Source organism: Dama dama, chromosome 20, assembly GCF_033118175.1.
Source record: "Dama dama isolate Ldn47 chromosome 20, ASM3311817v1, whole genome shotgun sequence".
Taxonomy (NCBI): Eukaryota; Metazoa; Chordata; class Mammalia; order Artiodactyla; family Cervidae; genus Dama; species Dama dama.
The window spans coordinates 16,363,962-16,376,303 of NC_083700.1; the positions used below are offsets into that span (position 1 = coordinate 16,363,962).

Below are 12,342 nucleotides of genomic sequence, written 5' to 3' on the forward strand. Positions count from 1 at the left end.
TTGTTTGTAATACTCATTTTGGAATGTCTTTAAGATTTTTATTGAGGTCATCTTTTTATTTCTAATTTTAGTGAAGTCCTCTTTTTGTGTCTTATTTTTTTGTTGATAAGTTTGCTAGCAGTTTATCAGTCTTTTTAAAGAACCAACTTTTTTGCTTTCTTTTTAATTTTTTATTTGGAGTATAGTTGATTAACAGTGTTAATTCAGATGTACAACAAACTGATTCAGTTATACATGTACAAGTATCTGTTCTTTTTCAAATTCTTTTCCCATTGAGGTTTTTATGCAATATTGAGCAAAGTTCCTTATGCCATACAGTAGGTCTTTGTTGGTTATCTTTTTTTTTTTTTTTTTGGTCACACTGTGTATAGAATGTGAGATCTTTGTACCCTGACCAGGGATTGAACCTGTGCCCACTGTAGTGGAAGTGTGGAGTCTTAACTACTGGACCACCAAGGAAGACCCTATCCATTAAAACATTTTTTTTTTTTAATTTACTTACTTGACTGCACTGGGTCTTAGTTGTGGCATGTGGAATTTTTTTTTTTCAAGTTTTAGTTTTATGTTGGAACATAGCAAGTTAACAGTATTGTAGTAGTTTCAGGTGGACAGCAGAGGAGCTCAGCCATACATACACATATATCCATTCTCCTGTGGCGTCTTTGATCTTTGTTGCAGCATGCAGGATCTTTTAGTGTGGCATGTGACATGTGGTCAGTTCCCTGACCAGGGATTGAACCAGGGCACCCTGCATGGAGAGTGTGAAGTCTTAGTCGCTGAACTGCCAGGGAAGTCCCCATCCATTTAAAACATAGCAATGTGTACATATCAGTCCCAAATTCCTTAACTATACCTCCCCTCCACCTTCCCCCACTGGTAACCATAAGTTCATGTTCATCTGTATTGTTTTTGTTTTGTTTTAATTGCACATACAAGAAATGTCATAAGATGTTTGTCTTTCTTTGTCTGGTTTGCTTCACTCAGTTTGACACTCTCTAGTTCCACCCTTATTGCTGCAAATGGCATTATTTCATTTTTTTGTAATGGGTGAGTAATATTCCATTGTATGTATGTTCCATATCTTCCTTATTCATTCGTCTGTCATGGACATTTAGGTTGCTTCCATGTCTTGGCTTTTGTAAACAGTGCTGCAATGGAAATTGGGGTGTATGAATCCTTTTGGACCATGTTTCTCTCTGTATATATGCCCAAGAGTGGGATCACATTGGGAGGCAGATTCTTTAACTACCGAGAGAAGTCCAGTTTTGTCTTCTTTTATTTTTCTTTCATATGTTGCTCTATATATTAACAATATACAGTCTTTGAAATTACTATAGTCTATCTTAAATTAGTACTTTTACCACGTCAAACAGTGTAAGAACTTTGCAACAATTTTATTCCATGTATCTGTTTCTGCCTTTTGTGTTGATACTGTATTTTACTTCTTCATTTGTTTTAAACCCCATGATACTTGTTTTTTTTCTTTTTCATTGAAGATTTATCTGTTTGTTCTTGGTTGTGCTGGGTCTTCGTTGGTGCGCCGGCTGTTCTCTGGTTATGGCGAGTGGGGACTACTTCACAGTTAGAGTGTGTGGGTTTCTCATTGTGGTGGCTTGTTGAGGGGCGCGGACTCTGGGGTCCTCAGGCTTCGGTAGTTGCACTCCCAGGCTCTAGAGCACAGGCTCAATAGTTGTGGCACATGGGTTTGGTTACTCTGAGACATGTGGGATCGTCCCGGACCAGGGATTGAACCTGTATCTCCTGCATTGTCAGTTGGATTCTCTACCACTGAGTCACCAGGGAAGCTTCTGAAAACCAGTGGGTTTTCACTTTTTATCTCTTTAAGATTGTAGAGTTACTTGAATCTGAGATTTGATATTTTCTCAGTTAAAAAAATCCTTGTCAGTATTTTTAAAATATCATTTCTATCCTTCTTTTCTTCTGGTATTCCAGTTATACATATGTTAGATTTTTTTCACCATGTCCTGTATATATTTGTTTTTCTCTATATTCTTTTCTTTTTTCCTTCATGCATCAGTTTCTGGTGTTCTGTAGTCTAGTTCGCTAGTTCTTTGTTTTACTGTGTCTACTTTATTTAATTTTTCATGCCAATTTAGCACTGGATTCTGTGTTTCTGGTGAAACTCTCCATCTTTCCTTTATTTTCTTGAATGTATTAATCATAATTATTTAAAAATCCCTTTTCCTGCATCTGACTCACCCACAGTTCGTTCTTGTTTTTACTGTCACCTGTCACCCTCCTCCACCCCCTGGTGTTTTGGCCTTTTGGTTCTGTTTTTACTATGCTGTAATTTTCAATTGGATAGTGGACAATGTGGCTGAAAAATTCTAGAGGCTTTGGTGTTGTTATCTTTCTCCAGAGATGATTATGTTTTCCTCAAGCAGGCAGCTAATTTTGGAGGGTGAATAAAATTCAGCCTAGTGTTTGTTTTATGCTATATTAAGACTTCTTTGTTTCAACTTTCTACTTATTTCTAGATGGTGCCCTGTATTTCTAGTGGGTGGCTCCTCTGGGGTTTCATCACTTAGTCCAGCAAGAGTGCTGCCTTCAGCTTGGATTCTCCTTGTGTGATTCCCTTTTCTGAAGGATGACAGCGCCTTAAATCATGTGTGTAGGGGTTGTTATCCAGTGCCTTCAGACGTTGTATATATTTTATTCTGCTTTAATGTGATTTTATAGATTTATATAATTCCACAGTTGTTTTTGGCACGAAGGTTTCATCTGATAAAAAAATACATTGTTGTGGCCAGAATCAGAAGTCCTGGCTGTGTGACAGGGCTGTTAAGCAGCTTTTTTCATATACCAGAGCAGCTTTGGTGATGCAGGTATTACAGAACTCACCCATATTTTTATTGAAATCATCCACTTTACAGTACATTTACAGTGTAGATTTACTTTCAATTTATTGCTTACCTCATTAAATCTGCTCCTTAGTGAATACCTTGTTTTTTAGCCACATCCCACCTTTTTCATAAAAGGAAAAACTAGATTTCCTTCTTTATTCTAGTCTGATTTTTATGGAGCAGCTTCCTTTTAAAATTTTTTTAATTTCAGTTTTTTTAAAATTCTTAGAGTCAGTGGTATCCCAGTATTTTAAAAGTAAAATAAAAGGTTAGTTCTGAAACAGAGTAAGAAGTAATTGGATTATCTGTTCTTTCTTGGATTGTCTGTGCAGTGTATTGGAATGTATTAAATTTTCCTTATAGACTCACATTCTCTATTAAACTCAGCCTTAAAACCAGAAATCAGAGGAGAAATATGTGTGATGTGATTTAGGAGGATGTAGTTGATTGGGATGGTTTTACCCCACATTCATTACTTCGATTTTTGTAAGATAATTGTTCTAAATGGGAGTTACGGTTAACTCCAATGCTTTTTCCATTAAAAAATATTTTCTGTAGTAAATTTTATTATTTCCATTTTAATCCTGTAATAACTTTCTTCTCAGTTCTTTTAATTTGTTTTCTGATTTGTCTTTATTGTATTTTTATTGGGGTTAATAAATGTTTTTCAGTGTGTATTTTAAAGCAGTATTTCTCAAAATGTGGTCTGAAAACCAGTGCTAGTTGAGAACTGTTTGTTACTGGTTTGAAACAAATAATTCATGGAAACAGAGTAAAACTTTAAAAATTTGGCATTCATAACATTGTAAAAATTGTAACATTTGACAGTATGGCTATATTCTTATTTTATAAAAATGTGAGTCTACAGTGGATTCGCCACAGAGAGTTTGAGAAGCACTGTTTTAAAGGATAATGTGATTACTCATCAGCTGTCTATATATAATTTTATAAATTTTTAGCTGCTTCCATTGTAAATTTTCTTTTTTTGGTCTTCTATGAACTTTGGTTACATTTTTTAGGTTAAATTTTGTAGTGAAGATTTTTAGTTATTAGGTTACTTTTTAGCTAATAACATACTTTATTATTTCTAGTATAATAGTTTTAACACAAGTAATAGTTTTAACTTGTGTCTTTCAAACTTTTTTCTCCTGAGTTAGTTTTGCAGTTGACAGTGTTACTAAGAACTGGTAGGTTATGAATATGAAACTGAATCAAAACTTCCTCAGGTGTCAGAAATCCTTTTCTTGTTCTGCAACTACTGGGCCTTTGTTTAAGTGCTGATGAAATGAGGAGGGAAAGGTGGATCACAGAAACCAGGAACTGGCTAGATTGGCCTGCATGAGAAAGGATGCAAGAGGGCCAGGAAGAGCAAAGAGGAGATTTAAGAGTGGTGAGAGAGAGAGGAGTTTCGGAGTTTATGGAGAAAAGAGATAAATGAGGTGAGAAGAAAGACTTTGGGAAAAAATACAAAGGTTTTAGAAAGTTTTGTTGTGTATTATGCTACATGATTCCCCTTTTGCTGCTTTCTCAAATGACCATCAGTAAAGAGCTTTGTCACTTTATCACTTCTGATGCATTCTAGAGTTTTATATTTCTTTTGCATCTATCACTGTGTTGGGATGTACCTCAGGATAGTCCATTTTAGTTTGTTACACAAATATAAGGTGTGTATGTTTGAATTCTACCTTTCGTTTCTTAAAAATCATTACCAATTTTTTTCTATATTACTAAAAATTCTTTGTAGTCATTTTTAACTTGTCCACTCCACCCCACCCCCCAGGCTCACGTAAAAGGGCCTGATCCCAGTGTTCGGGAGATGTTTCTAACTGACCTTCATGCCAAGGCAGCAACAAAAGCCTCTTGAAAGATGAGGGGGAGGTGGGTGGCATGCATGCATGCATGAAGTCCATTCTCTCCATTCAACATATGGTTTTTTTTTTTTCATATGGTTGTTTTTAATGGCTCAGTTACAGTCCAGTATATGGGTGTACCACTTCACTTAACTGTTCTTTTTTCATATTGCCTTTGCACACAAAAAGTGGTACCTGCCTTTTCAGTAAAGAATGAATGAAAAAAAAAAATGAATGAATGTTGTTTACTGTCAACCCACAAGCCACTGTAGCCACAGCACACTCCTCACCCCAAGGGTGTGCCCTGAGGGGAATTCAGGATAGAGAAAAAAGGATATTGGCCCTAGATAATTAAGATGCATAGCTAATAACTCCAGTGAACCGACAACTCTTGCATCTTCCTTTACATAGAAAAGCACTAAAATCATTAACTTGAGATGTCATTTTTTGCAGTTAGCAGTAATCTTTTGATGTTCAATTACATATCTTTTTGTTCCAGCAAAAACTTAAGTATATCCTGGCTTCTCCTTTACCTCTATGGTGCAGCTCCTCAGAACCATCTGAGAGGCTGTCTTCAAGGCTTTAGTCCTCAGTAAGGATAATAAACATAACTTGCAACTTTCAGGTTGTGTGTTTCTCTTCAGTTGGTGTTTAGGTGTTTTCCAGGTTTTTGCATAAGTAATTGATGTTGAAATAAATAACTTAATTAGTCTTTACGTGTGTTGTTTTCAGTTGCTCAGTTGTGTCCAACTCTTTGCGACCCCAGGGACTGCAGCATGCCAGGCTTCCCTGTCCTTCACCATCTCCCAGAGTTTGCTCAATAATTACATATGTAGTTATTTCCTTAAGAAGAATTATTGATAGAATGTTATGAGCATTTACCAAATTCTTCATATATATTCATAAGTGAAGAAGCAGTTGTTTGAAGTTACTAATTTTCATAGAATAAATATTGCCAGAGTGCAGCTTGCAGGTCGTAAAACCTTTTTAAACCAAGAAGATTGTCTTGATGTTAATTTTCTCTAATCCCTTGTTTTATTTCGGTAGTAGACCAAAATGTTTCAGAGAAATGAGCACCTCATTTTGGTATTGTGTGATAATCTACCTCAAGATTTACGAGAATTCTACAAGCCAGTCTTCAACAGTATGTGAACCACGAACTTCCAGATGTTCAGGCTGGATTTGGAAAAGGCAGAGGAACCAGAGATCAAATTGCCAACATCCGTTGTATCATAAAAAAGCAAGAGAGTTCTAGAAAAACATCTGCTTTAATGACTGCGCCAAAGCCTTTGACTGTATGGATAACAACAAACTATGGGAAATTCTTAAAGAGATGGGAATACTAGACTATTTTACCTGCCTCCTGAGAAATTTGTAGGGCGGTCAAGAAGCAACAGTTCGAACTGGACATGGAACAACAGACTGGTTCCAAATGGGGGAAGGAGTATGTCAGGACTAATATTGTCACCCTGCTTATTTAACTTATATGCAGAGTACATCATATGAAATGCTGGGCTGGATGAAGCACAAGCTGGAATGAAGATTGCTGGGAGAAATATCAATAACCTCAGATATGCAGATGACACACCTTTATGGCAGAAAGTGAAGAAGAACTAAAGAGCCTTTTGATGAAAGTGAAAGAGGAGAGTGAAAAAGTTGGCTTAAAGCTCATCATTCAGAATACTAAGATCATGGCATCCGGTCCCATCACTTCATCATGGCAAATAGATAGGGAAACAATGGAAACAGTGACAGGCTTTATTTTCTTGGGCTCCAAAATCACTGCAGATGGTGACTGCAGCCATGAAATTAAAAGATGCTTTCTCCTTGGAAGAAAAGCTATGACCAACCTAGACAGCATATTAAAAAGCAGAGACATTACTTTGCCAAAAAGGTCCGTCTAGTCAAAACTGTGATTTTTCCAGTAGTCATGTATGGATGTGAGAGTTGGACCATAAAGAAAGCTGAGGGCTGAAGAATTAATGCTTTTGAACTGTGGTGTTGGAGAAGACTCTTGAGAGTCCCTTGGACTGCAAGGAGATCAAACCAGTCCATCCTAAAGGAGATCAGTCCTGGGTGTTCTCTGGAGGGACTGGTGTTGAAGCTGAAGCTCCAGTACTTTGGCCACCTGATTTGAAAAGTTGACTCATTGGAAAAGACCCTGATGCTGGGAAAGATTGAAGGCAGGAGGAGAAGGGGATGACAGAGGAGAAGATGGTTGGATGGCGTCACCAACTCGATAGACAAGAGTTTCAGCAAGCTTTGGGAGTTGGTGATGGACAGGGAAGCCTGGCGTGCTGCAGTCCATGGGGTCGCAAAGAGTTGTGCATGACTGAGCAACTGAACTAAATAATCAAGAGGCTTTTCCTTTTATCTGGTTATATATGTGCTCCTTTCTTGTAGAATAGAGGTACTTCATCTCCTCCCCCCTTTTTAATATGATTCAGAATGGATGTTTTTATTGGTTTACTCCTTGTTTTTCTGTTTTCTAAACTCAGTAATATAATAATAATAATAATGATAAATTATGTTTATATAATATTTCATGGGTTATAAGGCACTTTGATAGGTATTATTTCACTTAATCTGCATGGCATCACTGATGGGAAGATATCTGTATTTTACAAAAGAAAAAAATTAAGAATCTGTTGCCAAGGTAACCCAGTTAAGTTGTAGATTTGAGACTTAAGCCTTGGATTTCTGATGTATTACCTGGGCAGTATAGAGTAATAATTAAGACAGTTCTAGAGCTAAAGTGCTTGGCCTCGGAACGTGGCTTTGTCATTATTAGCTCTTGGGGAAGTTTCTTAATCTTTCTGCCTCAGTTTCTTCCTCTGTACAGTGGGGAAAAGAACAGTCCCTACCTCGTATGGTTGTCATGAGGAGTAAGTGAAGTAATGTGTATGAAGTGTGTAGAAGAATGCCTGACCTGATAGGAGTATTCAGGGAATGCTAGGTGTTACTACTGTGTTATCACCGCCTCTGCCATTCTCACCACTGTTCCACCCTAGGCTTCTTTGGTTTCCAGGACCAGACAGCTGGAAGGTGGTTTTTCTTTCACTGCTGACTTCTTGGGTTGTGTTCTGGGAGCAGTTGCCTTGGTATTCTGGTGATGTTCTTGGTTTATTTGCAGAAGAGCATGACAGTGAAGAAAATGAGAAAAGGCGAAAAAAGAAAAAGGGTACCAAGAGGAAAAGAGATGGAAGGGATCAAGAAGAAAGGACTTTGTCTTGTGACCTGAAGCTGGATGACATGCTTGACCGCACCTTAGAGGACGGCGCTAAGCAGCACAACTTGACCGCAGTCAACGTGCGAAACATCCTTCATGTGAGTACGACCGGAGCAGTAGTGTAATGGGAACACAGCTCTTTCACAGGAAGCAAGTAGAAATAATTAGGAAGGTTTGCAGTCTTGGTATGTTAATTACTGATTTTATGAGTTCCTGGTGGTAAAATATTCTACATTTCAAGGTAGCTTTCTCTTTGCATTTGGCACAAGTTTGAAATGTGAACACACGTGAAAGAGCTTAATTGGGAGGACAAACTGTTCCTCAGCTTCCTTCCACTGATTTGATTGTTTCTTGTTTAGCAGATTGAAAGATAATGGGAGATGATAATGTTCAAGTTGGATTTACTCTTGTGGGTGGATGTGTCTGAAAAGATGCCCAGTTAACAGTTTACAGTACTTTGCATTCATAAGCAAATTCTCTTCTTTGCTATGTAGAAGTACAACTGTTTATAAGACTGCTGTTGTTTATTACTGTTTCTCTTAAGCAGATAGTTAACTGGAGAATTTTTTTTTTTTTTTATGTGCGCCATTCCTGTTAGTGTCAGCTAACGAGGTTGATGCATTTGCTTACTGCATTGTTGAACGCTGTGTGCTTCTCCAAAATGTGCTTCTTTGCTTTCAGTTGCCTTGCTTTACCCTGATCTGAAGCCATTTGAGTATCTAGCTCTCATTTATCCTCTACATATATCTAGCAGAGTTATATAGAGATGAGTATTATCTGGATAATACATCTTTGTTTCATAAAGTGACATTTCCTTTCCCCAGGAAGTAATCACAAATGAACATGTGGTAGCTATGATGAAAGCAGCCATCAGTGAGACGGAAGATATGCCAATGTTTGTGAGTAGTTCTTGTTCTTTGAATGTCATGAGACAGAGCTATCTGTAAATTGGCAAAGTATAGGAAGGAGGTCATTTGGAAGTTTGTAAATAATGTAACAGTTAGGGACAAACTCAGTCACTCCATGATTTTTATTGACTATTTTCTTCTCATTTTCCTTCTTAGGAGCCCAAAATGACACGCTCTAAACTGAAAGAAGTGGTGGAAAAAGGAGTGGTGGGTGTTCTGTTTTTTCTTTGTTGTATATTTAGCTTTGTTAATATTATCTAATTCCAGGTTATTTGTAGGGCAATTATTATGATCTAGGTTTTCCTCCTTAAAGAAATAGTTGTAAAAGGCAAATAGACATGTGGAGATGGAATATATGACATTATTTTTTTTTTTAATTCTTTTTTTTTTTTTTCATTTATTTTTATTAGTTGGAGGCTAATTACTTTACAATATTGTAGTGGTTTTTTCATACATTGGTATGAATCAGCCATGGATTTACATGTATTCCCCATCCCGAGCACTTCCAAAAAAGCAACTGAAACAAAAATAAACTATGACGATAATGTCATATATTTCAAAATATATGACATTATCGTCATAGTTTATTTTTGTTTCAGTTGCTTTTTTGGAAGTGCTAGGTAGATAACTTTTGGAGTATTTGAAAGCAGTGAGCGAGGACAGTCTTTCTATTTGTGGCGTGAGAGATGTGGCAGAGTGATTAAGGTAGTATATTTCAAATTGAGTTTCAGGGACAGTTTTATCACGACCACCCTAGTATGGGTCCCTCATGAGTGCTTACTGAAAAATGCAGATTTGGGGGCTCACCTCAGACTGAAGAATCGGGACCCATGGGTAGGGCCTGGGAATATGCATTGTTGAATACTAAGGTATGAGAGCCACTTGAAGATTTCTAAAGCATTCTGATGCAGCACAGCAAGCTCTTTGATGCTGGGGACTGTGTTTTCTTCTGCTTCACAAGCACGTGTCCGGCTTGTGCTGACCTTTTGTGACAAGGCAGGAGGTAGTCCTGAGGGAGTCCATTCTGTCTCTGATAGTAAGGAAGATTTGCCTCCTGGACCCAAAATACCTATTATAGTTTTTGTCTGTCTGTCTGATTCTGTTGCCCTGTAGAGGAAATTATCTGCTCCTCTTTCATATGACCTTTCCTCTAGTTGAAGAGTATTAGTATATCTTCTTAAAACATTCTTTTCTTGCTAAATGTCCCCCAATTAAAAAAAAATTTTTTTTTTGGCCATGTTGCACAGCACATAGGATCTTAGTTCCCTAACCAGAGATCGAACCTGAGGCCTCTGCATTGGAAGGTGGATTCTTAACCACTGGACCACAAAGGGAAGTCTCATGCATTGGCTTTTTTTGAGAATCACATCATATATATGTGTATATATATATATATCTGTCTAATTGACTAACTCTGGTTGCATAAAGTGAAATTTCATCTTTGGGAAAGTAATTACAAATGAACATGTGGTAGCTATGATGAAAGCAGCCATCAGTGATACAGAAGTTATATGAAGTCTGCCTGACATAGAATATAATTAACATTAATTCTGTATTTGACTTGGGGAAAAAAAACAAAAGGATATCCAAATCAGGCTCTAGATTATGTTTACCACCCATGTATATTTGCATAGAAGGTGGACATCCCAAGACTGTGGTTTATGTGGGGAGCAAGGTTTAAAGTCCATTTCTCTTGCTTTTTAATGCTTAGTAGACTGACTCCTTCCTGATGAATTTGGCAGTAGGGAAATCTGTTGGTTTAAAAACAAACATGATTGCCTGGGAAATCCCATGGATAGAGGAGCCTGGAGGGCTACAGTCCCTGGGGTCACAAAGAGTTGGACATAACCCAGCAACTAAACAACATAAACAAGACTCTGATTTTAAAACTCTTGACTGTAGGCATCCGGTCTAAAAAATCTTTATGCAAGTGTCCTAGGAATCAGGTATAAGAATGTGTATTGAAGCATTTTTTGAAATAATAATAAATTAGAAACAACATAATTGTACATAAATGAAGAAATTGTTGAGTTAGTACATGTCAGCTCTTACCATGCAATACTCTGCAGCAAATAAAAACAGGTTTATAGTGTGGACATGAAAATACTTGTAAGACAAAGTGCTATGGAAAACAAGTTGCACGATAATATTTAATTGCAGTCTCCTATTTACATACATATGGTTTTACGTACATATGGAACTTGTTTACATATGTATGGCATATGTGTGTCTGTGCGTGTCTAGAAAAACATTTGTAATAATGCATATCAAGCTGTTGATGGTTTCCTTTGCCCAAGGCACTAGGATTGGAAGAGGAGGAATGAAAAAAGGGCTTTATATTATTTACTCCATTTACTTCTAGGTTATTTGATCTTTTTATAATCATGTTTTTGTGGATGACAAGTAATTTTCTTTATCACAGAAAACTTGGAAAATGCAAATATATAATCTCTAATACTGTAAAAAAATAAAAAATAAAAACAAACATGAGACGAACTATGGACCTGAATCACATTACTCCCTTCACCCTATATTGGGCCTACACAGAGCTAGCTGAATAGCTACAACATAGCAGGGCTGAGAAGATATGGAGGACCTAAGGATTCTTGTAGAGACAAAACCTAATGACCTACTGGAGTTTGTTCATGATGATTTTGTTTGGGTCACCATGAGATGGTCAAGAAATTATACAGTCCAATTATACACTCTAATGGCATTTTCTCAGGAGATTTTAAAGGATTTAAAGGATTCTTTAAAAAACTCCCCCCCCACCAACTCTATTCTTTAAAAATTAAGAAAAAGTTAAAAGAATTTTAGAGTGACATTTTGTCATATTTGCTTTATGTGTATATATATCTATTTTTTTTCCTGTACTGTTTTGAAAAGAAGTTGTGTGCAAATTGATACTTCACCCCTAAATCCTTCCCTAAGAACTTTCAATGGCTGGCTGTTTGGAAGCATACTTATGGTAGCTTTATGTAATTGATTAAGAAAAATTACAATTTATGTGATTGATTGTTAATTGATACAAATGGCTGCTATTGCCTATAGTATCATAGATTTGTGTACTGTGGTTGTTTTCACATTTATTATTCTATGTGAACCCAAGCTATAATATAAAGTAGGCAAGACAGACACTTTGTTCATTTATGGGTAATACAGATTATTATTAGGTTTAGGACAGAAATGCTAATGGTGGGAAAAGATTTGTCTCTCCTTTTCTTCTGCCAAGCTCTGACAAATACTTGAGAGTATAGATCAGTACCCCTACATCACTGTAGTTACGTGTGAGTCCCATGGTTCCTCGTGATGGTAGAGAAGTAAAAATGAGAAACAGTCCATTTAGTTAAGAGAACTTACCTATTTATATTCTTTGTTGGTAGGTAATTCCAACATGGAATATTTCACCAATTAAGAAGGCCAATGAAATTAAGGTAAATTTGGAAGAGGTAATTCTGTTCTTCTCAAGAAAGACTTCATCAGTCTCAAAA

At 36.8% G+C, this 12,342-nt stretch overlaps 1 protein-coding gene across 6 annotated transcripts in view; it reads left to right on the plus strand.

The window, feature by feature from the left end:
* LOC133040638 (GON-4-like protein) overlaps nucleotides 1-12,342 on the plus strand; it is an 86,435-nt gene that overhangs the window by 21,586 nt on the left and 52,507 nt on the right. For all 6 annotated transcript variants that reach the window (XM_061120612.1, XM_061120611.1, XM_061120606.1 and 3 more), the window contains exons 4-7: nucleotides 7,848-8,041; nucleotides 8,768-8,842; nucleotides 9,008-9,058; nucleotides 12,235-12,285. In XM_061120612.1, coding sequence (XP_060976595.1) covers nucleotides 7,848-8,041; nucleotides 8,768-8,842; nucleotides 9,008-9,058; nucleotides 12,235-12,285 — 371 coding nt within the window. The remainder of the gene's footprint in view (nucleotides 1-7,847; nucleotides 8,042-8,767; nucleotides 8,843-9,007; nucleotides 9,059-12,234; nucleotides 12,286-12,342) is intronic.